This window comes from Eretmochelys imbricata, chromosome 8 (genome assembly GCF_965152235.1).
Source record: "Eretmochelys imbricata isolate rEreImb1 chromosome 8, rEreImb1.hap1, whole genome shotgun sequence".
Taxonomy (NCBI): domain Eukaryota; kingdom Metazoa; phylum Chordata; order Testudines; family Cheloniidae; genus Eretmochelys; species Eretmochelys imbricata.
In genome coordinates this window covers 105,338,602-105,361,819 of record NC_135579.1, presented here as the reverse complement: position 1 = coordinate 105,361,819, position 23,218 = coordinate 105,338,602, and the positions used below count along the sequence as shown (strand labels likewise).

At 43.0% G+C, this 23,218-nt stretch overlaps 1 protein-coding gene across 3 annotated transcripts in view; it reads right to left on the bottom strand.

The window, feature by feature from the left end:
- The window catches only part of EIF2B3 (eukaryotic translation initiation factor 2B subunit gamma), a 143,825-nt gene that overhangs the window by 23,107 nt on the left and 97,500 nt on the right, over positions 1–23,218 (bottom strand). For all 3 annotated transcript variants that reach the window (XM_077824626.1, XM_077824628.1, XM_077824627.1), the window contains 4 exons: positions 12,650–12,777; positions 10,486–10,664; positions 6,565–6,645; positions 4,679–4,827 (listed from right to left, as the gene is read on the bottom strand). In XM_077824626.1, the coding sequence (XP_077680752.1) occupies positions 4,679–4,827; positions 6,565–6,645; positions 10,486–10,664; positions 12,650–12,777 (537 nt within the window). The remainder of the gene's footprint in view (positions 1–4,678; positions 4,828–6,564; positions 6,646–10,485; positions 10,665–12,649; positions 12,778–23,218) is intronic.

The following is a 23,218-nucleotide window of genomic DNA, read 5'->3' as shown; positions in this document are numbered from 1 at the left end:
CATTTGACAAGAGCCAGGTTACAGAATTACTTTGTACTATGCCTGCTTTCTTCTGAAGATTCCACAGTAAAACTGCTTTTGGTCCACTGGACCGATCAATGTAAACCATCAATGGAGAAATGGATCGAAATCTGAGAACAGTATGAAGATGCTGCTGTACAACAGGGTCCAAAATTCCTCAGTTTATTTCTTTTGGAAGAAGTTGTCTCAGTCTGGAAGTATCATCCAGGTGATTAGCTCAGCTTTTTGCATGACTAGCTAACCACAACCCCAGAATGCCAATCCAGTTTTATGAGGATGCACCTTGTGATCGTCCCATCTGCTCCCATGGAAGCTGTTTACCTGTCTCCAAGAGCAGGTGTTAAATTTCATGAGGCGGCTTCCAAAAAACTCTTTGGTTGGGAAATGGAATTTTGTGAATCCTTAAATATCAGGAAATGCAGCAGTTCCTACAGCATCTTGGGTTCGCACTGGAATCACCACCGTTTGCAATATCTCATGGAAATGCAAAGTGATGGTGCTCAGGAGATTCAGAGAAAAACCTCCTTGCCTTCCTTGCACTTTACTTAGTGAATCAAAGCCTCTGAGGTTGGCCTCAAAACACTGTAACCACACTCTGCAGTGTTCATGCAGGTTCTTCGGAGTGCCTCTGGCTTCACCCCAGATGGGCAATTACTGCGCTAACCAGCAAGATGGAGCAATGTGCCCATGGATGCTGGAAGATTTGCACCTCCTTCACGGACAGAGATCATGAATGTTTCCTTCCAGGAGGGCAATGTCCCTTAACCAAATGGTGACTGGGCCCTTGCTCAAGAAATCATCCTTTGGTGATTGTGCTCTTGCCATGTGTGAGCTGCCATAAACATTCCTGTTTGGGGAAAGTTATTAGAAAGGTCACGGTGAGGCAGCTCTGGGTTGATTTAAATCACTCTGACTTCTCTAGATCCCTAACACTCCGATGTCAGGACTGGCCATAACATGGGGACTGAATTACTGTCACTAGTTGATCCAGCCCACAAGTTTGGGTACGCATGTTGTTTTTGTGATCTTTTCTGGTAGCTCTTGATTTGGCTGATCATGAGCTGTTGCTGATGTGCCCAAGAGACCAGGTAGGGGAGCATGGGCTTGGTTTTCAGTAACTCTTCTCCCTTCTTTCTGATAGGCCTCAGTGGGTAGTATGGAGTAGCTGCTCAGCAGCCTTATAGGCCCTCTCATACAGGGCCTCTCTCTCAGCTCCAGTTCAGTGGGCCCATGAAACCGTTAGAGAGACTGAAGTATTTTGGGCTGCAGTGCCACCAAAATGTTGACAACACTCAACTATTTCTCTTTTTTATTTCTACGGCAACCATCACTGTAACATCTAGGGATCATTCTACATTGCCTTTCAATCAGACACAGATGGGGCAGCTTCTCTGCTTTCCCTATACCTGGCCAAGATGTGAACCAGGGAAAACGTGAACTAGCCGAGGTTCAATCCAGAAAAGCAAGTGGTGAAAACTGGTTGGCAAGGGGAAGCAAGAAAAGGTCTTGCCAAGGGCAGTGACACCTGTCCCTAGAGTACCAACACACCTTGCCAGACAGGCTCAGAATGCTGGGCTACTTTGGGGCACCCATCAGCTCTTGGGCTCCCAAGGAGCAGCAGTGGCTCATTTGACTTTTACATCTTTTGGTTAGCTAAGTGTTTCTCTCCTTTCCTCGATACAAACTTTGCAATAATATACCTGTGTTCTGTAAACAGCACTGCTTTCCATCTGCTTCAAGGTGCAATTCAAAGATGTCATGTCTAATATCTAAAAACCTACCCGGTGATAGACCTGGCTTGCCTTAGGACTGCTTCTCTTCCTATGCAACACCAACATGGCTTAGATATGCTATGGCACTTCTACTGGAACTCGTTTGCATACCTTTGGGGGACTGGAGGCAGAGCACTGTCACTGGATGGTCCCCATGTGAGAAAATCATTCCCTCTGGTGGTATGGAAGAGCCAGAGTTTACCGACTTTCTGACCACAGTGCAAGACACCATTTTAACAAGTCCTTTCTGGGATGATCGCTGGGTTACTTATGGATATTTGAAGCAGGAGAGATAGGGAACCTGTTTGAGGAGGGGAGCTGTCTATTGGGGGTAGTTTAAAACAACATCAACAAAGTTAATCTATGTGCTGTATCCAGAAGCTACAGCCATGGACACATCACCAAAAAAAAAAAAAAAATCCACCAGCTGCAATTAAGGATTTGAATGAAATGAAGGTCAAAATAACTGCAGTCATTTTTCCTTTTCATTAAGTTAAGATTAAGGTTTCTCTTACCACAACTCAGCTTCCAGATAAATTTCCAAACCTTCCTAGATGTTCACTAGAGGCTTCCCATGCCAGCAAAACCAAGAGATTTACATAGTGTGATACAGGAATAAGGTATCAGCACAATATTTACACAAGCTTATCACATACAATATGAACCATGTTGAACTTTGAAACAAACCTTTATAGTGTATAGTGTAAATTCCACCCAGAGAAAAAGCACCGAGACTCTTCTGGTGCATCAATAGTCAACAGAAAAAAAGCAGTTGGACTGATAGACTTTTGGAACTATCAAGGCTGTTGCTACGTTTTGGAGCATGACTGATTGCTGAGAGCGGCTGCACTGGCTTTGTTACAATAATGGCTAGGAAGAGGAGGTTAGTCAGAAAACAAAACCAGCGTGCCCACAATGGTATTTTGCTGTTCAAATCAATATTTGAAGATACTGAAAGGCACACTTTGAATTATGATTATTAGGATAACATTCCCTGTTGAGGGTTTAGAACAGAACACTGCTGTGTATTCAGTGCAGAGGAACACATACGGACTTCATTAGCTACTTTTGTTATCTACCTATTTATATATTTAGGCCCCTTTGTGATTTCACCGTAGAGCAGCTTACCTCGTACGCAAAACCCTGCCAGAATGCCTGTGGTACCAATCCATTAATCAAGACAACAGTGTAGCTCATTGTCAAATCAGAGTATTTCCTGGTGCTTAGAGGACGGCAAATTCTGTGAGACTGCCATACTGGAGCCATTTACAAGTGAACTGGAGATCAGCTATTATCTACACACCAAGGAATTCTGATTTATGATGTGCTTGAAATTACTGTGGATTTCTATTAAAGACTAAACACTTGGCAGTGACGTACCATACTTACTTACCTGTAATTTAGCTCTGTAACAGTAGTATTCTCCACAGACCCAACATCCTTTTGTTTTTTGTTTTCAAGCATGTGACCGGGAGAGCCAACTTGGCATTTTTTAAGGGTTTGACTTCTCCCACAAGGACCCTCAGCAAACCTCACGGCATGAAGGAGCAGGGAATTAATAAAGGCCTGTATAGACTCTATTGAGCAGTTTCTTTTCCACTGACACCCACAGGAAGCTGGCTTGTAAGACGAGGTGGGAACTTTCAGGCAGCAACTGCTTGGTCATTTTCCCCTCACTGAAGAGTCAAGGGATGTTTCAGTAGCACAACACAAAAAAAGTGGGATAAATATCATCTACCGTGGAGACTAGGAGCAGAGCGAGCTTCTCCCTGAATATATAACACACGCAATACAAAGCAACGTCTACAGGCACCTAGGTCGCTTCTCAAAGACACTCATGAGAGAACAGGAACCCCAGAACTTGTGTGTATTGGGGGGCAGGGGGAATCTATGGAAGGTAAGTCTGGGAATCATTTGATGACTGGGCTGATTCTTCTTCTGATCTGCGAAGCAGATCTTCTTGTGAAGAGGACGTTGCAAGTAAGTAATGACTGACTTTCCGGGTTTGGGAAGCACCGAGGCAGGATGAAAGATCAACTAGCTTCAAAACTGTTCATTTTTATTGGTTTAATCTTTTACAGTTTGCAAGCCCTTCCAGCATGCCAGGCTAACGAATTAATGAGGCTAACAAGTTAATGAGTCTGCTCCTGTCCTGCCACAGTGACCAGCTAGAATTTTAATGGTGCCAAGACAGAGGAGGTCTCATTTTTAAACATCTAAGTATTGGTGGTAACTGTTTGTGTGGATACCCATTCATTAGCTAGGGTCTCACACACAAGGAACCTCTACCATATGACAGATTTCCTTTTGGGAAAGCTTATTTATTTGCCCTGTTTTCCAGCAATTGTAATGCTAATGTAAAGATTCAAGATGACAATGAAAAGACCTAAGAGAATGTCAGTGGAGGCTCTCAAAATACTGAAGCAGTAGGAAGATTTTTATTGGTAAATGTGGAATTTTTACATCAGCAACTTTATAGGAGTATGCAGATGTTTATACCAAAAATGTTGAAGGCTAAGCCTTTAAAATAAGCCTTCAGTATTGGAAGGATGCGATCCAACCTCATGCAGACCAGTGAATCCATTCCATCTATATGACTTAAAATACATTGTGCAGATGACAGGCTCTCCAGAAGGATGGGATGGAATTAATCCTCCCTCTCTGGACCCCTCTAGTTAACTCTTTCCCTTGTTATTAGTATCCTATTGAGACTAGACAAGACTTATTTCTGATTCATTCTTACATCCCACAGGAGATGAGAAACAAGCTTCTTCCTGAGACTAATTGTCATGGCCAGGAATCTCTCACGAGGACAGCCAGCATCCCAGTGCCTTTCTCAGACAGAGAAACAGCTTAGGACAGGGAGATACAAAGAAGTAACATACCCTTCCTCAATTGTGACAGAGTTCATGATGATGCAGTTAGTTATTTTAACTCTGTCTTTTATGGTGCAAGTGGAGCCAATGATGGAGTGTTTAATGGATGTCTTCTCTCCAACCTGCGTGGATGAACCAATGATGCTGTCAGATCCAACCTAAAGAGGAACAGAGTGGAAACTCAGTCAAACTATCATGGCTATATATTAAGTCATCCCCAAATCAATGTTCTTCGTATAGGATCTCTATCAAAAAAACATGACTATTCTCCATATACCTAGATACCATGAATAATACAAGCTATAAGTCAGCGATAGGCCTTGTTTACTTGTGCACACACAAGACACTTCCACAGTTACTGTCAACATATTCTGCATCTTCAAAAAACTTAGCAAACATCAAAATTCAACTACCCAAAGGCTTGTAAAGTCTTCGCAGTCTGGAGCATGTTTAAGGGTAAGAAATTATATTTTACCATGTTAACTACAGCAAAGACCTCACCTCTGAGATAAACCTATATCATAACCAGGAGTGAATGATGATGACTTTGTTCATAGATGAGAGCTACACTTAAAAGTGACCCTTCATAGGTTAACTATCTTACTCTTGATTAAGGGGAAGATCTTTTCCCCATTGTGCAGTTTTGGAAGTAAAGCATATACCTCAAAGAAGTGAGTACGTGTGGGTGAGGCCTGGTGGACAGGTCTAAAGAATGCTGTATGATCTGTAGAGTGCAGATTTAAAAGAAGAATCTATGGACTTGTCTCCATGAACGCTTAGTTTGCAGGAAGCCCTCAGACACCAAGTGTCCGCGTGGACGCTGTAGTGCGCTTTAATCTATCCCGCTTTGAAATGGGACTAGATCAAAGCACAGTAGGGAACTGTTAGTGTGCGGCAGCAGGGTCAAGATGGATACTTAGTAAGCGACAGGCTAGTGCGGGGGAAATTCACAGCTTGCTGCAAGCTAAATGTTCCCGGAGACAAGCCCTGTGTGTTGAAACAGGCAGTCACAGAGCAATACTGCATCAAAAAAAAAAGAATGGGGAATACAAGAAGTGGCAAAGAAATAATATATTACCCTTAAATACATACAAAGCAGGACCTTGATGATCTGAATGTCTTGGAGAACACCTAAGACTTCTACGGATTCCAGGGTTTGGATAAATTGAGGTGGCCAGCTCAACAGGACCCCTGACTGAGCACAGCCTGGTGACCATTCCCCAGACAGACAGCTGGCCAGTTTCCACAAGCCTCCCAGCTCAGGAAGACTTCAGCACATGGGGCCCAGCTGTGTAGCTCTTTAACATGAAGGCAAGGACCTATGTGAGCAGTCCTATTTAAGTCAGTGGGACTATTTGTGTGAGTTCAGAACTCACCAAAGTGGGCCCAAAGCATAGGGGTTTGGAGCTGGGATTCAGCTAAAATACTTTAGCTAAGAGCCAGCACTAAAATACTAAACCCCGCTAAGCTTGCTGGCCTTTGGAAAGCCAACTGCTTGTCTAGCCTCATCTGCCAAACCTCACATCAGCCTGCTGGGGGACAAGACGCTGGTTTGGGGTAAAATTTGTATAGTATCAAACAGTACAGTACAAAGAGTAAAATCTGTTTTTAATGAATAAAGATTGAAGGGCAGGAACTGAAGGACGAGGATACGTGGGTGCTTTGGGTTGTTTTCCATTACTCTGTTTGACTCAGTAGTATTTAGAATATGCAGCTGAAGGAGAATACACGATCGGGACATTTTATTTTGTGTTCAGTCATATCTTAGCTCGGAGCTTCGGAACCTTGGCTACGTTTTTGAGACAGAAGTTGAATTACAAGAAGCAGCTCTCGAAATTAAGGCTTAGCAGATAGTTCCACCTCCCCTCACACATTCCACAGGAACAGTCACTCACCAGGCTTCTGTCAGTGACTTGAGCGGACACGTGAACCAATGGTTCTTCTGGACACAGAAGAGCAGGTAACAGCTTAGGAACCTGGAAGAGGAGAGCCCAAGTCACAGGTGAACAAGCTAATGCTACATCAGTGTATTACATGGACAAATCCAAGCAGGCTTTTGTTTCACGGCACTTCGGTATATATCGTCAACTTGCTCATTTACAGAAGATATCATTTTACCACCTGTGGTTTAAGTTTGCAACAGATGCGTGCTAGTTACCCTCTTCACTCCACAGGAGAAGACAGACTGTACTGGTACAGTGCTGGCTATTAGTATGTCTCCTCTTTGCACACCCTGCTGCGTAGGTAGATCTAATCAGGAGCCAGCAGCAAGCTGCAAGGCTCCCACAGAACTCAAAGGACGCGCAGTATTTGAGTTCGTACAGTATCTCCCCTACAGAACGTAACTCCGCATGCTTTGACATAACACAGCAACTATACAGGACTCATTACACTACAGAGTACTCGGACATCCTAGGATGACTAAATTAAAGCATTTAGTCAGAAGGGAGCTAGCTGAAGCACAGGCAAGGGGGAACTATTTCAGATGTGTGAGGGGAAAACAAAAAGGTGATGAGGTGTCTGTTCCAGAGAGCAGAAGCTGCAGAGGAAAAGGCAGGTGTTAGAGAAGAAGACATAGCAGAGGAGGTAATAGAGAGAGACTAGGTCCAGGAAGTAGCCAGGGACAAATCCATGAAAAGCAATTTGAACTGGCTCCTGAAATGAATGGGGAGCTAGTGTTACAGGAGGACGGGATAATCCCACCCTTCTTCTTTGTGCAGGAGGGAAGACAGGCTAGGGGGGCACAGAGAGAGCAGGGGGGCACAGACTGAGCGAGAGGAGATGACAGCATGGCTGAGAACTGCAGCGGAGGGGCAGTGGGGCACACAGGCAATGCTGCAGAGGTGGCCATGGACACACTGACATGCAAGATGCATGAGGAGAACAGTTCAGGGTTGGGAAGGATGCCAAGGTCATGGACAATGAAAGGTCCATGTTGAGAAGAGAGAGGTCATGGGGCTGTTTCAGGATACTCCCGCTTCTTTCAAGATATTCAGTTGAACGCAGCTGAGACAAAGCCACATTCGGTTAAGACAGACAGAGAGGAGTCCGAGTAGCACCTTTGTACAGACATCCAAGTATCTCCTCAAGTGTGGCAGTGAAGGTAAAAGTAGAAGTATGATCACCAAAAGGGAAATGGTCGGTAAAGAAAAGCAGAAGGCAGAGAACTGAACCTCATGGGATTCCATCCGGTGGGAGGTGTAGGGATCAGATGAAAGAAAATAACTTGTGGTCTCATAATGAGATGCCATTCACAGTGGATTGTGCAGATATGATCAGCCCTCTCCCTTCTGACATGCTCTGATCAACTCAGAAAGAGTTCACAATGCTGGCTTTTAAATGGTCGTAAAGGTTCAGAGTGGACCCTGCAATGAGATGAATGGCTAAATTCACCCCTCTCAGAAAGCAACCGTTTCAGGCTGCCAGCAACCCCAAGCAGTCATTGCTGCATCTGCCACTCTTCACATCTTGAAGGTTGTCTCTGCCACCACCAGGGCTAGAGACAGAGCTGTTTAAAGGATGAAAGGTGACTTCCTGATGCATAAGATGCAGCCACTATTGAAAAGCAACAACTCACTGAGCCATCCCAACGAGGCCAATTTTACCCCAGTGGTTATGCCTTGGCACAGGGACGCTGTCCTAGCTTGAGACACAGTAGTGCAGCCATGACAGAAGGGATCCAAGAGAGAAATGAACAGCTATGAAGTAGCATGGAATGGTCCATAGTGTCAAAGGCTGTTCCGAGGTCTGGGAGATGAGGAGGGAGAAGCAGCCTTGATCAGCAGAAAGGAGGAGGTGGTTACATACATGAAGAATGATTTCTCATTTGTGGCCAGGGCAAAACCCAGATTGAAATCAATCAAGGGTAGCACAGCACAGGAGGTGATCAGAATGATTAGAGAAAGCTACATGCGCAAGCATTTTTTGCTCTGAAAAGGAAGGCTATCGATGGGGCGGGAGTTAGAGGGAGTGTCTGGGTCAAGGGGAAGTTTAATGTTTTGCCTTTAATTCATCTTAGAAGGAAGCTATTTCCTGCTACTGAAGCTAACTCCCCCTTGAACCCACTGCCCACACACTGGCTTCAGGCATCCAGAAACCCAGCTGGAAGTGAAACAATTCAGGTCCAGTGTCTCCTCCCCATGAGGGCAATGGGTTAGAATGCTGCCCCTCTTCTGGCATTAGAAGTACAGTGCAGTAGCCATAGGCCTGCCTTCTTAACACACAGCTCGCTTTGAGCTGCCAGTAGCAGCTGTAGAGAGAAGGCATCAGAACTGCCTAAAAAGCCCAAGAGGAGAGCAATTGCGACTCAAAGATTCCTCAGAGCAGAACAATAGAGGAGAAAACCACAAATAAAATGAAGGGTGCATCTTTTACCTGCAGTGGTAAGAGAAACAAAATGCAGCAGGACTGACAAGAGCTCCTTTTCCAGGGCTCCTCATTCAGTTCTGTTATATGATTCACCTCCGCAGAGTTTCCTTAGGACCCTTACCATTCCGGAAAGCTAAAAATTCAAGGAAAATCTTCCCCAACATTGCAGGTCCCAAAGTGAATTCAAAGCACTAACGTTACGTACCACCCAGGAGCAAATGCATTTCCAGCACTGACCAAAATGTAGAATATTTAGGTTAAAAAAAAAAAAAACCCAAACCCAAACCACATGGAGCCTGACTGGCTCAACTCAATAACTTTTCACTCAAGCGACTGCTGCCAAGTGCACATGCTCACTTCTGCTAGCAAGTGGTGCTCTCCCTTAACCCTTCCGACCCACTTGTCCTTGGGCTTATAACAGAACTTGCTCGCTGCCCTGTCAGCAGCACTGTGCCCTTTCTACCTTCTGTGTGCTCGACTATAGGCACCAAAACAGCTCCTCCCCACCCAATGCATGCAGAGCCTTTAAGCCCACAACTCCGGGTTCATACCAGTTCTGCCCTGCCCCCAGCTATGGTTTGCATTCATTCACCCATCCATTCCAATGAGATACCACAAATGGAACCAGGAGGCAGACACAGGACTGGCCACTCCCAGAAATACCAACCCAGCCCCTTCATCTCCCAGCCACAGTCCCCGATTCCTCCCCCGCAGCATCCCCCCAGTCCTCACCAGCCTCCCCAAACTCCAAAGAAATCGGCCAGTCCTGATTGCGCACACCCCATCACTTGATAGGTGAAGTGAAGATGTGTACAGGGCAGCTGCCAGTTTGGCAAAAAATGGGATCCTCAGGGTTAAAGCTTTTAATCCTCAGGTCACTAATGCCTACTATTAACGCCACATTCTCTCTCTCTAGCCCTTCCCTTTCATCCCATATTTAACGAAGCCCTATATCAGGGTAAATGTGAACTGGAATTGTGACTGATCGATGTTATCTTCTCTGTCAGCTGGAGTGCCCTGAATTACATTGTTTACACTGGACAAAAATCTGCTCAAGCAATGGTACATTTAGAATGGAAGCTATTAGGCAGCCTATATATGTGGGTTGCTATCAGTGCCCCCCAATAACAACAACATTCGTTTTCATCTGTAGCTCTCAGGGGTGGGAATCATCATCCACAGCTTACAGTGGGGGAAGTGAAGGGCAGAAGATTTACATGACTTGCCCGAGGTTGCCCAGCGAGTCAGAGGTACAACTGGGACTAAATCCCAAGTCGCATACCCTCTGCAGTGACCATGCTGAAGTGCTCAGTCAGCAACTGGATACTTGAGGGAGCTCCCAGGCAATCCTCACCAAAAGGAGGGGTGTCACTGATGAAGCTATCCCCACAGATAACATACACACACACATGCTGTAGTCCCATATACAATTTTTATATTTTCTTTACCTGTCTGTTTGCTTCAATGTATAACCCAAGAGTGTTCACTCGGTAACAGAGCCCCTCTTTCATGATATGGACGTAGCAACGCACTTGTCCTCCATTCAGATCTCCGCTGTGATCATTCCAACATGATTTATCTGGGGCAAATTCCAGCAAGCTATCACCCTTCACATAACTGTAGATGTCTGCAGAACATACATATGCAACATGAGGCAGGCTTCACAGAGGTAGCAACACTCTCCACAGAAGGGTTCTAGACACAGCAGCTTTAAAATATCTTGGGGAGGGGAAACCTGTCCATGGCCCTCACCTGAATATTTTACAGTCATTAAGGATTTTCTCCTGTGTGGTAGGGAAGTGCGACCATCCCCATGTTACAGCTGAGGGACTGAGGCCCAGGGCACGTTAAACGACTTGCCTATGGTTACACAGGAGGTCTGTGGTTGACCCGGAACAGAAGCCAGGGCTCAAGTTCCAGTCTAGTACCCTACGCACTACCCATATTTTCACAATTAAATTGATTTGCACTGTGGCACAGGAAGAAAAACACAGATCCAGAATCTGGTTGATTCACTGATTACAATGGAGTTACTCCTGATTTACACCAACATAAGGGAGATCAGGATAAACCCCATAATGCATCCTCCTGTCCCAGCGGGGAAGAAGCCTGTATCTCAGAAACTCCTCTTTAACGCCCAAAGAAGTTTGACTTTCTAACCCCTGAACAAGGGGAAATCCAGAAAGCACAACAAGAAATCTTGGGGTTCTAGGTCTTTAAAAAGAGCAGGCAAACAAAACAGGGAAGAGTTTTGGTTTTTCACGTTGCCTATTAATTTTATTTGGTGAGCCCTACTTCTTGTGTCATGCGAAGGTGAAAATAACACTTCCTTATTTCCTTTCTCCACACCAGTCATGATTTTATAGACCTCTATCATATCCTCCCTTAGTCTCTTTTCCAAGCTAAAAAGTCCCAGTCTTATTAATCTCTCCTCATATTGCAGCCGTTCCATATCCCTAATAATTTTATTGCCCTTTTCTGAACCTTTTCCAATTCCAATATATCTTTTTTGAGATGGGGCGACCACATCAGCACACAGTATTCAAAATGTGGGCATAACATGGATTTATAGAGAGGCAATATGATATTTTCTGTCTTATTATCTATCCCTTTCTTAATGATTTCCAACATTCTGTTCACCTTTTTGACTGCTGCTGCACATTGAGTGGATGTTTTCAGAGAACTAGTTGGGATTATGTTTTCCAATGTGCATTACTTTGCATTTATCAACACTGAATTTCATCTGCCATTTTGTTGCCCAGTCACTCAGTTTCGTGAGAGCCTTTTATAACACTTCGCAGTCTGCTTTGGACTTAACTAACTTGAGCAGTTTTGTATCATCTGCAAATTTTGCCACCTCACTGTTTACCCCTTTTTTCAGATCACTTATGAATATGTTGAATAGTACTTGTCCCAGTACTGACCCTAAGGGACACCACTGTTTCTCTCTCCATTCTGAAAACTGATGATTTCTACCTTTTGTTTCCTATCTTTTAACCAGTTACCAATCCATTAGAGGATGTTCTGTCTTATCCCATGACAGCTTACTTTGCTTAAGAGCCTTTTGTGAGGGACCTTGTCAATGGCTTTCTGAAAATCTAAGTACACTATATCTCCCTTGTCCACATGCTTGTTGATACCCTCAAAGAATTCTAGTAGATTGGTGAGGCATGATTTCCCTTTACAAAAACCATGTTGACTTTTCCCCAACAAATTATGCCCTTCCCTTTTCTTTCCATTTAGCTTATTCCCCTTAATTAACCCCCCAATCCCTCTCCCCAGAAAAATGGAACTAACATGACATTTACCACCATCACACTACTTACCCTGCTTGTGTGTTCCACCTCTTCCCTCACCCTACACCTGTCTTGTCTGTTTACACTGTATGCTCTATGGGGCAGGGACCGTCTACCGCTTCGTGTTAGTGCAGTGGTTCGCACAATGGTGCTCCCCTCTTGCCTGGTCCTTAAACATTACCATAATAAGCATGTTGAATACATAAAAAAGAAAAAGGACCCACTGATTTAGACAAACTCTGCAGTCTATCCAGTAGCTCAACTGCAGCATAAATGCTTCAAGATCTTCATTAAACCAGCTGATTCTTTCACTCACCTAATGACTTTTGATCCTTCTTTTGATCCTGCTCTTTGTTGTCCTGTCCTTGTCGTAAGGATGCAGGAGAGGAGAACTGTTTCCTAACTAGATACGGAATCAGTTCACTTCGGATAGATGTTAATGACCTAGGAAAAAACAATGACCACAAATGAAATCCATGAACATTAAGTGCTGATAATCATTTGATTTCTTCACAGAAGATCCAGCAGACATTTTGCAGGTTGCTTATTTAGCAGAAATAAATATGCCAGATGCTCAAGAGCAACTGGCACTCAGACAGCTTCCATTAAATGTGTGCTTTCTTACTATATATGAATCTAGAAGGGACTTCACTCAACCTTCTTTGTGAGATAGGGAATCAAAGAAACCTTCTGACCTTCCCAGCAAATTCCCCATTTCTTTAACTCAAATCCTTCGGGTCTGTAAAGGGAGTATAAAACACTACTGGATCACAGTGGTGATGCTTGGAACCCACAGTGCATGGCTGCAAACGACGACACACAGTGCCAGGAAAATAAGAGAATCCAGCGCCTGCTGCAACGCCCTTCTCAGGGAAAAACAATAAAGAAACTACTTGTTGAACAGTGAAACGTTCAAGAATATCTGAAATACTCAATCCTTAAATGAAAACAATGAATCACAAGCCATAACGGTGTCCTGTTCCACTGCACATCTGAAAACCCAAAGAACATTTTCAGACTTATTTCCTTAACCAAAGGAAGTTTAACACATATCTTAACAAGTTCAGGAATGAAGTGTCATATTCTTTAAGGGCCTCAATCCAACAGCCACAGAAGTCAATGGAAGGGGTCCCACTGACTTTACTGGGCATCGGCTCTTTCTCTCTTATGTACTTATTTGACCCCACTATCAAAGAAACTCAGCACCTCACAAACTTTTGTTGTATTTACCCTCAACATCCCATCCCCTGTGAGGCCAGCCAGGGCTGTTATCTCCATTGTACAGATGGGGACTGAGGGAGAGAGAGACGAAGTGACTTGCCCAAAGGGCAAGGGCAAGTAAGTGGCAGAGCAGGATTACAGCCAGGTCTCCAAAGTCCTAGGCTAGTGCCCTCCACTGGGCTACTCCTTTGCTTTTCTACAACAACAAATAAAGCCTGCTTCTCCCCCCACTCCCAGGAAGGCCAATGCCAAGTCTATGGCACATGAGCTTGGAAGGCTAGTATTTTACTGGAGAGTTAACATTGGAAGATCATTTGAATTTGCAATAAAAAGTGTTTGAAAATAACGCACATGTAATCACTGATGTACTTACTACGTGAGGAGAAGTAGCCTGTGGCCTACAACTTCCTTACATTGGGTCTGAAACCAGTTTTATTGTTATTGCTTCATTACTTTAACAATATGCATTTTGTTGCTGGCCTGTTAATTATTTAAAGGCTGGGAAAACCAGTTAGCAAACTGATCCAACTTGGCCTATACAAAGGGGACTGTATAACTTCTGTAATGTATGAGGAAAGGTTAATATGTATCACTTGGCTAAATGATACCAGGGGATATCCATAATCAGTGGAAAGGTGCAGACATCAGAGAAAGAAAGGGTGGTACCCAGGGCAGAACTAGGAGTTAACTATGGATTCAATTAAAGGAGGAAATATTTAGGTTGAATATTAGGAAAATGCCTTCTAGGCGGTGAGATCTATTAGATGTCAGAACAGACTCAAGTGGTGGAAGTCCTGAAAAATATGCAGCACAGAACAATCCCACCCCAGTATCCTTTGGGATGTGTGACGCTGGAATGGGTTTGGGAACCAGAAAGGTCTTTTCCATCTGTAGCTTCCCTGGGCAAGTTCAGATTAGATCATCAGACCTACCACAAAGACAAGAATGAAGCACTATCCTGGCATACTGACAACAGAGGTTGGAAGGCAACATTTGTGTTATATATTCTGCCCTGTAATTTTTTAGGTTTTGCATATGGAACCATCTGAACCATCCCAAATCTAACCCTTTGATCGTCTCACTTTTGTCCTGAGAGAAAGCCCATGTGCTCTATCCGGCAATCTGTCCTTAATCGTCAAAACAACATAATTATATATCATCTTGAGGTAGCCATATTTCAGGAACTAATGAAGCAAAACTCTTCGTTCTTTAATCACAAAATCTCTCACCGCTAACCATTTACAGACTCTCTGTGCCATGGTCTCCTAACCCTGCATTCTGACATACGTGTGGGTATGCAGATGGGCAGTTTACTAGCTTAGAATGTTTGCCTGCAGCTGTGCCATTCAGCAACGATTTCCTGCTTGGGTTTTATACTCTGTCCAAAACCGACAATCATGTTTTTCCCTCAGAGGCTGGCCAGGGCATTTATGGGATCCATTACCTATAAAATATCTGAGTATTTGGCACAGTCTTAAAGAGTCTGAAGCAGAGAACAACACAACAGAGTAGGACGTGAAAGAGGTAGAAATGGGGAAAGACAAAGTTTTGCCCTATTTTGGATGTTTTATTCTTTCCTGGCCATACTTTTACAATCTGCCCAGCATTCTCTGAAATGTGATCCATATTCCTCACTTACAAGGTGGGCCCAACTCCAGTCACCTATAGAATATCTCACTCTCACACTTTAAACAAGATTTAATGGAACTGTTAAAGGGAATTTGCTGAAAATATTAGCAGTGAGGCAACTGGTAATCAAGATTTGGAAATTTCTCTTGACATGTTTTGCAAATGTGGCTACTCAAAGTAACCATGTAAGAACATTTTTTGAGAGTCTGAAAAGTGGCAAACAAACATCTGGCCAGGGCAAGAATGAAGGCAAGGAATGAGAAAGACAGAAGGATTAGGTCTGAAAAACCTTAATCAGGAAAAAAAAGTTAACAAGAATTTGGGAGGAAGCCAACTGCCCTGCACATAGATTCAGGAAAATTAAAGAAGAAAGGGTTTCTGGCCCAGCGCTATAAAAATATTCTTATAATAATAAAATACTAAAGAGCAGTTACAAGAGCCTATGTAAAGAATCAGAGAAGAAAGGATAAGCTTGTTAAATCTGGGAAAAGGAGTCTTTCCTATTCTACCACCATGGCATCTGTATTAGCACCACTCTGACTCAAGCACCAAGGAAGGCCGAAACACACCATGAAAATGACATAAGGAAACCTCTACTATTTCCAGAGTGAAGAGGTAAGGGGTAATGCAAAGTTAAGGCAAAAAGCCTGTCTGGATGACTGTGTTCTGACACCCAACAGAAAAATATGGGGGATAAGAAGCAGATATACCCGCTTTTAAGACTTTCATAAATTGTAATTAAAATAACAAGCCATTTTCAGCTTCCATTCCCTACGATTTTATTTTTAAATGTTCACATCTGTCTGCTTTCATCTCAGCAGAAAGTAGGATTTCAATATAGCTGTCCAAGTGTTAGACATGCTGCTACTCTATCAAGTGTAAAGAGAGAGAACAAAACGTTGGAGCTCCAGTCCTGCTGAGAACAATGGGAGAAGGTGGCTCTTTTGAAGGGGTCAATTTGTAATGACTCAAAATTTCAGTTATGAAAAATAACAGCCAAAAAATGACCATTAATCCCAAATACCTTCAAAAGCTACTCAACAGGCAGGCCAGGAGGAAGAGGGAAACAAGGGTGTATTGATGTGTGTTTGCAGGGAGGAGAGGGGGAAGCTGGGATGCATGGGCAGGGGGAATTTGGTGGTGTGTGGACAGGAGGTGCAAGAGAAAAGTGGAATTTCGAGTGGTTTGTGTATGAAATCTTTTAAAAAGATGTCCAAACAAAAACTATGTTAAAATGGAGTTAAAGTTGAGAGTAATATCAGTAACTTAGGGTAAACTATAATACCAGGATGTTGTAATCATCCCAAAACCAAGGCATTCTAAACTTAAGAAATTCACAATTAAAGTTAAATTTTAAAAAATCCAAACACATTAAGGTATGGAACAATCGTTAGAGCATCCAAACAACCTTAACTCTGCCCTCTGATGACACCATGGGGTGGGGGGAGAGAATCCAGAGTGTCATTAAAAATCACTTTAATTTAATCAGGGTCCCACACACTAGAATGCCTTAATCATAATCGTATGATTTTTGCATGGTGTCACTATGCAGAGTTTAGGTTTCTGCTAGAGGAAAAACTTTCAGTTATGAAGAGGAGTAAGGAGAAAAATTACCATTCGTTCCCCAAAATACTACTCAAATGTAGCCTTTGCACAAGATCTCCATGAGTTTTAACTGTACAGAAAGTTAGAGGAGTCCGTGACAGAGATACGGTTGTTTGAGTGCTGATTGTGCTGATGCACTTCTATACATTCTGATTGTGCTGTGCACTTCTATACATTCTCTCTCTCACACACGTACACTCACACACACAGAGGAATCACTTCAAGCTGCCTCTTGGATAGAACATAGCAGCATTATAGCTTGCGAAAACATGGCAAAAAAGGAAGTGAAGAACAATGGATCCAGCTGAAGCAAAAGGTGGAGTTGAGGCAGAATATGATCAGCTAAATTGGAATTTAGTCTGGGTTTGCTATAAAATGTGTGATGTGGTTTTTATTAACCAAAACTGGTTAGAACCTTGATTTCCTGTGTCTCAATACTCCTTAACATCGTTAACAAAAAAAATCACAAACCACATTGCCTATTTAAACACATCATTTGATGTATTCCCCTCCCCCACAAAATGCATTAAGTCGAGGTGCTAGGATGGTGCCATTGGCTTGACCCACAGCAGGAATGGAAGCACCCACAGCCTTTATTTCCCTGTGCTATTTTGCACTTGCTGGAGACGTTAGTAACAGAAGCGTCAGTCCCATTTACTGGCTGTCATTCGTTTTTATCTTCCAAGTTTAACATTAAACACCATAAAACAGCACTAATGAGAATTTGCATGTTATTACCAACCCCAGCCCCCCCACTTTTTTTTTTTAATTTATCTGTGTGGAAGCGTGAAATCTACTGTTGTTGCCAGGACCCACCTGTAAAACCAGTCACTCTTTTCCACGGGTTAGTTACTGGGGGGGTGGGGGGACACGTCTTAATTAGAATCAGCTATTTCCATAGATGCAGACAGTGTTTATGATTCACAACCACAAAGGAGAAACTGGTTTGTGTTTTCCTTGTTTTCCTTATTTAGCACTGTCCCTTTTTTAGCAGTATAATGTTCACTCGTGTAGTGCTATGTAACGCAGTGGGTCAGATTCTGATATCTGTTACCGGAGTGATCCCACTGACTGCTGCAGATAGTCCAGATTCACCTCAAAAGTAGAATATGGCACAATATTTCTAATCAGAACTACTGGTTAAAGTTCAAAGTGTCTACATATACACAACTAACAAATCCTACAGAATATTATAGCATCGTCCAAAATGAGCTTTGCATGTTTACATAGGATAATAAAGATCTAAGAAAAAGGGAAAGAGGAAAAAAATAGAGGGGTGGAGGAAGAAAGAGAAAAGTTAATGATGAAGCTTGTAGGTAACACAGTTCATGGTTCTCATCGTTTAAGGGATAAAGACAAATAACGTTTAAAAATTCCATGTAAGCCGGGAGCTCTCTTGTTGAATCTCAATGTTATTTTCTCGTGATCCTTTGATGGAGATTAAAAATTTCCATGTGAATACAAAGAAAGAAACAACAGATACTCTGAGATTTTCCCCCCAGCTTTGAATTCTCTAAACTAGAGCAGCAGCCACCATTCCCATCCCCTCCTCCCGCCACCACTCTCCCTTAAAGAAAAAAGTCAACTCACTTTGAAGAAAAAGACAAAACAAGGCCAGGGCAAGGAGGATTAGGGAAATGATATTTATATCATGGACCAAATTAAAATGTCAATGCAAGAGGCAGGGAAACAGCCCTTGCCATATATACACGCCAGGCATGTTTCCTCAAGGAAATAGGAAAGAGATTTGAAAAGAGTTAATGCAGTCCTCAGTTAATACCACCTGCCTCAGACTCAACACCACTTAAAAGACAGTGTTTGGGTCCATTTCCCACAATGTGGTTTTAACGAGCACAATGGAAGAAGCCATTACAAGCCTTTTTCCCGTCTCCTTATTGATTCGGGACAAAAAACTCTGGAATTTCTGAGACACGCTAAGAATTTGGAGGTAGCAGATGTGGGTTACATGCAGAAGGGAAAAAAAAGCAGCAAAAATTAAACAGCATGATGGGGGGGGGTTGTACTGCGTTCTGCTACAAGACATATTTTTCCCCACATCTCTCAATAACCTCTCTCCCCATTCATTTTCTTCTAACCCAGTGGTTCCCAAACTTTAACAACCTGTGAACTCCTTTCACTAATGTCAAGTCTCGCGAACCCCCTCCTAAAAATGAATATTTCCAGGGATTGCCTCCTTTACCTGAATATAAATTATAAAAGCAGTGATCTTGGAAATATAAAATTTGTTTTTATGACACGCTTATTACACACTATTTATTATTAATTATCACCACAGTATTTTTATTACATTATGAAAATGGCAACACTCTTACAAGATCTCACTTTTGTAGCTTGAATCACTTTGAATGAGCCTATTATAAGACAAGGCTCCTAGGTTTCATCAAGGAGTATCAGCTGTGAAACAGCATGAAGGGATTTAAGAAGCCAATTCAGAGTTCCTCCTACACAAGCATTCAGGTCTTGAGCAAAACAGGCAAACAACGCACGTTACAACAAAACTTAAACTTGTTCTTCATGATAATTTTAAAAACAACACTAGCTGCCTATTTAATTTTAAAAACAGCAAAAAATATCCACCTCCCTTTCTATTTCTTATAAGGAGTCTTGACATTTACATCTTCTCAGTCTGATAGTTATGCTTGCTTTGATCTGCTTAGCTCTTGGAAGTCCAGGGGCTCCAGGCTGCTGACCCCGTGCTGCCCAGGTTCTCTAGGGACAGCTCTGTTGGCCATTAGGGAATTTTTCCCCCAAGAACCCCCTGTAACATTTCGTAAACCCCAGTTTGGGAACCACTGTTCTAACCCAAGACTAATTTTAACCAAAGTAACCAGGTGGGCCAATAAACTGTTAGGCAGTTCCTTGTACCTAACCTGATAACCCACAGTATTAATCAGGGCACTGAACAAACATTAGTGCTTCTTTCATTTTCCCCCCTGTTTTGCTATAAAAATTTTTGATGCAAAGAGAGTAAATCTATATTTTTTAAATCTCACGTTAATTAGGAAATTTGTCAGCGTCTTTTATATTATTGGAGCTAAAAATCCACAAATGAGTCATGGAAACTTTGAGAAACATTCTGTTGAAAAACAAGTCCTCCTGTCTGCTGCCATACTTCTTGTCCCAGATTTTCGTTAACTAGGACCTTTGGTTCTGACAAGTTGACCACCTTCTGCTTTCATAACCTGCATGTGACCCCTTCTACAGCCATCATTCAGTGTTCCTGGCTAGCCTCAGGCTTTTGACCTTAGACCAAAGTTTCTGAGTGAATTTCTCAACCCCCAGGATTGCCTCTAAAAATCTCAGGACTCTGGGCAGTGATGATGGCCAGAGGGAGCACACATGCTATGATCACAGACAGCACAACCTGAACGTAGGGTGGACTCAATTATGGAAGGGACAGAGTGAAGGCAGGACGCACCAAACTGTTCTTGAGTTCCATCAATGTTTGGGTTCACTTATACCAGTAGTCATATTCCCAGGAATCTACTTCAGCCAAATAACATTAAGAGAACTAGGCAGCTTTCTAAAAAACAAACCATAGAAACAAAGGTTCCTCTTAACTAAAAGCTCAAACCATCTGAAAGTAGGTGCACACACACAGGCATATCCCCAGGGTCACCCAAACACCCTTAACTCTGCCCACCTAGAGCCACCCAGGAACACCAGACAGCTCCAGATACTTTGCCTGGGAATGCCAACAGGTTTTCAGAATTGCTCTTTAAATGGAAGTCTCTGCTGCCCTTGGAGGCCACCCAGGGAGTTTGGCAGTCCTCACCAACTGCTCAGTAATGGATCACAATCTTTCCCAGACAGCATCCCCTTCTGCCAGATCAGCCCCACCTGCAGTTCCCTGCCAGCACCTCCCCCGCATCATGTGTATCTGAGCCACACGCTGTCTGCAAACTGCCTGGGGGCCAGGCTCATTTGCAAAGTGTGCATCAGACAGAGGCTTTCTGATATTATGCCTCAACAACACGTGTGTCTATAACACACCAGTCAAACTGGTGTCTGTATATCAAAAAATGGTGTATTATGTATACATTTAGATAAATGTATATAAAATACACCTTAAAAGATGTGCCTACAGAATGTATACACTTCAAAATACAGACATCTCTATAGTAAGTGGATAGATGTATACACATTTATTGTGAATTTTATATTCTCACAATATGTCTGTTTCGTATTTTTGAAAAAATTTTTGAAAAATATCTCCATAATCTCCACAAGCTATGAAAGTACCTACTGCTTGTGAGGGAGCTGTGGGCTTCGCCTGCACTAGGTCATTTCCCACTGCACCTGTCAGCTCCAGTGTGTTTCCTCTCTCAAGGATTGAACTCACAACTCTGGGTTTAGCTGGTCAATGCTCAAACCACTGAGCTATCCCTCCCCCCCCATTGTTTCATCTAACCCTGCCACAGAGCATTGATATTTGATGTTTCTATAGAAACGGGTTTAGAGCTATGAGGAAACCAAACGTTTTTAGAAAAATCCTTGGAGAGAGAGAGAAACAGGGGAATTGTTAAAGTTTTCCTTAATTTTCCAGAAAAAATTCAAGTTTGGGATGAGAGGAGATCAAGATCATTCAGGTAGATCAGATGGTTTGTGATGGATCTGGGGTGGAGAGAAAAGAACTGGAAGCCAGCCTCCAAGTTAACCCTGGTGAGAGGGACTAGCACCTCCCCCCGGTAATTATTTTCCTGGTATAAACATGAGGAAATTGTCAGTTTTTAATTCTAATGGGAGAAAAAAACCTGGGAGAGGAAAGTTTTAGGCTATTCAGTTCCAGCTGTAAACAGGTGCAGTATGCTGTCACCGTATACATAGGGGACCGTGTCATCAAGTGAGGAATGCATGGCAGGAGTAAATGGACCTTTCCCACCCAAAAATCCTGCCTTATACACAAGTGGCACTGTGTGGAAAAGAACAAGGTAGTACAATGATATTGGGAAGCTTGGAAAATATTGTCCAGGAGACAAAGATTAAAAAGTCTAGAGGAGACAGGCTTGAGAGTCACATAACTGGCTCAAAAAACATACTAAGGGTTACATGGAGACAAAGTTCAATTTGACTGGGGGCTAATCACTGAGGCTACAGGACCTGAATAATGCAAAAAGAATTCTCAAAACTGCTTTACTTGTTAAGTGAGTCAGCGCTGGACATTTTCACGTCCTTTCTGAATTCACTTTCTGCAGTTAGAGTCAATGGGCCCGATCCTCAGCCAGAGTGCCTCTACTGAAGTTAATGGCTGAGGATCAGGCCTATTGAATCGTACTAGCACAAATGCTCAGGGACCGCAAATTTCAACACCATACGCACAAGTATTTACAGAAACCAAAATAGCAACATTTTCACTTTCAAGTATTTGTCAGAGAGGTACCTGCATGCTCACCCAGTCAGGAATCAGAAACAGCACCATGTGACTTTGGACCAATCATAACCAACCAGCATGGCTCAAATTTCAAATATGGCATATTGAGCTCTCACACCAAAGGATCTATGTCTGATCAAGCCACAGAATTAAACTGACCCCATCAAATAAGCAAACTCACGGAAGCTGAGGTCTGCTTGTGGATATTCCACACACAGAAAGAGAAGCTGCATTCATCAGAGATACGATTTGTTGAGAATTATTTACTCAGATCTAATTTGAACAGTTGAGGTTTTTTCCATTTAAGTTTCAATAAAGGAATTTTGCATCAACAAGCTGAATCAATACCAGAAAAGGACAATGATCTGGCAAGTTCTGAGTCGTGTCATGCCAGATAAGGGGCAACATCTGATGTGAAAGGAAATGGAGACGATAAACTCACCTTTCATGTTCCACTTGCTTAAATGCACACGGCTGGGTGAGGCTGGGATTTTTTTTTGCTGGTTTGGAGAGCTACAAGCTCTTCGCTCTGTCTACATACAGGACACTTCCTGCAGGAGCTGTTTGTTTATTTACCCATTTGGATCACAAGGAAAGTATTCATTATAAAACCCCTCTTTACAGTGAAGAGGGAAACATTCCAACCATACGGCTGACACATGTTAACTTGCAGGTATTCACAGAGCAGGTTCTGTTTTTAAGGCCGTACAAAGACCACCAAGCTGGGAGTTTAGCTCTGCCAGACCTCCCCCAGCCAGCAGCTCTTGCCAGAAAACACAGGTGACAGTCTGAATGATAAAAAGGCATTTACAGGGGAAAAGGGGAAAACACACAGGTTTAGTCTGCAGCACCTTAACGTAAACTTGCAAGGGGCCTCCATGTACAACCTACCACACAGCCATCCAAGCATGAGCCTTCATACAAATTCACCCTCACCCCCAGTTTTAAAAGACCCAGGTTGTCTCTCTGCTGTCCCGTTTTCTCCACAGGGGAGGAGAAAAAGCCCGGTTTATTCCTATTTATTTCGGCAGGCAAAAG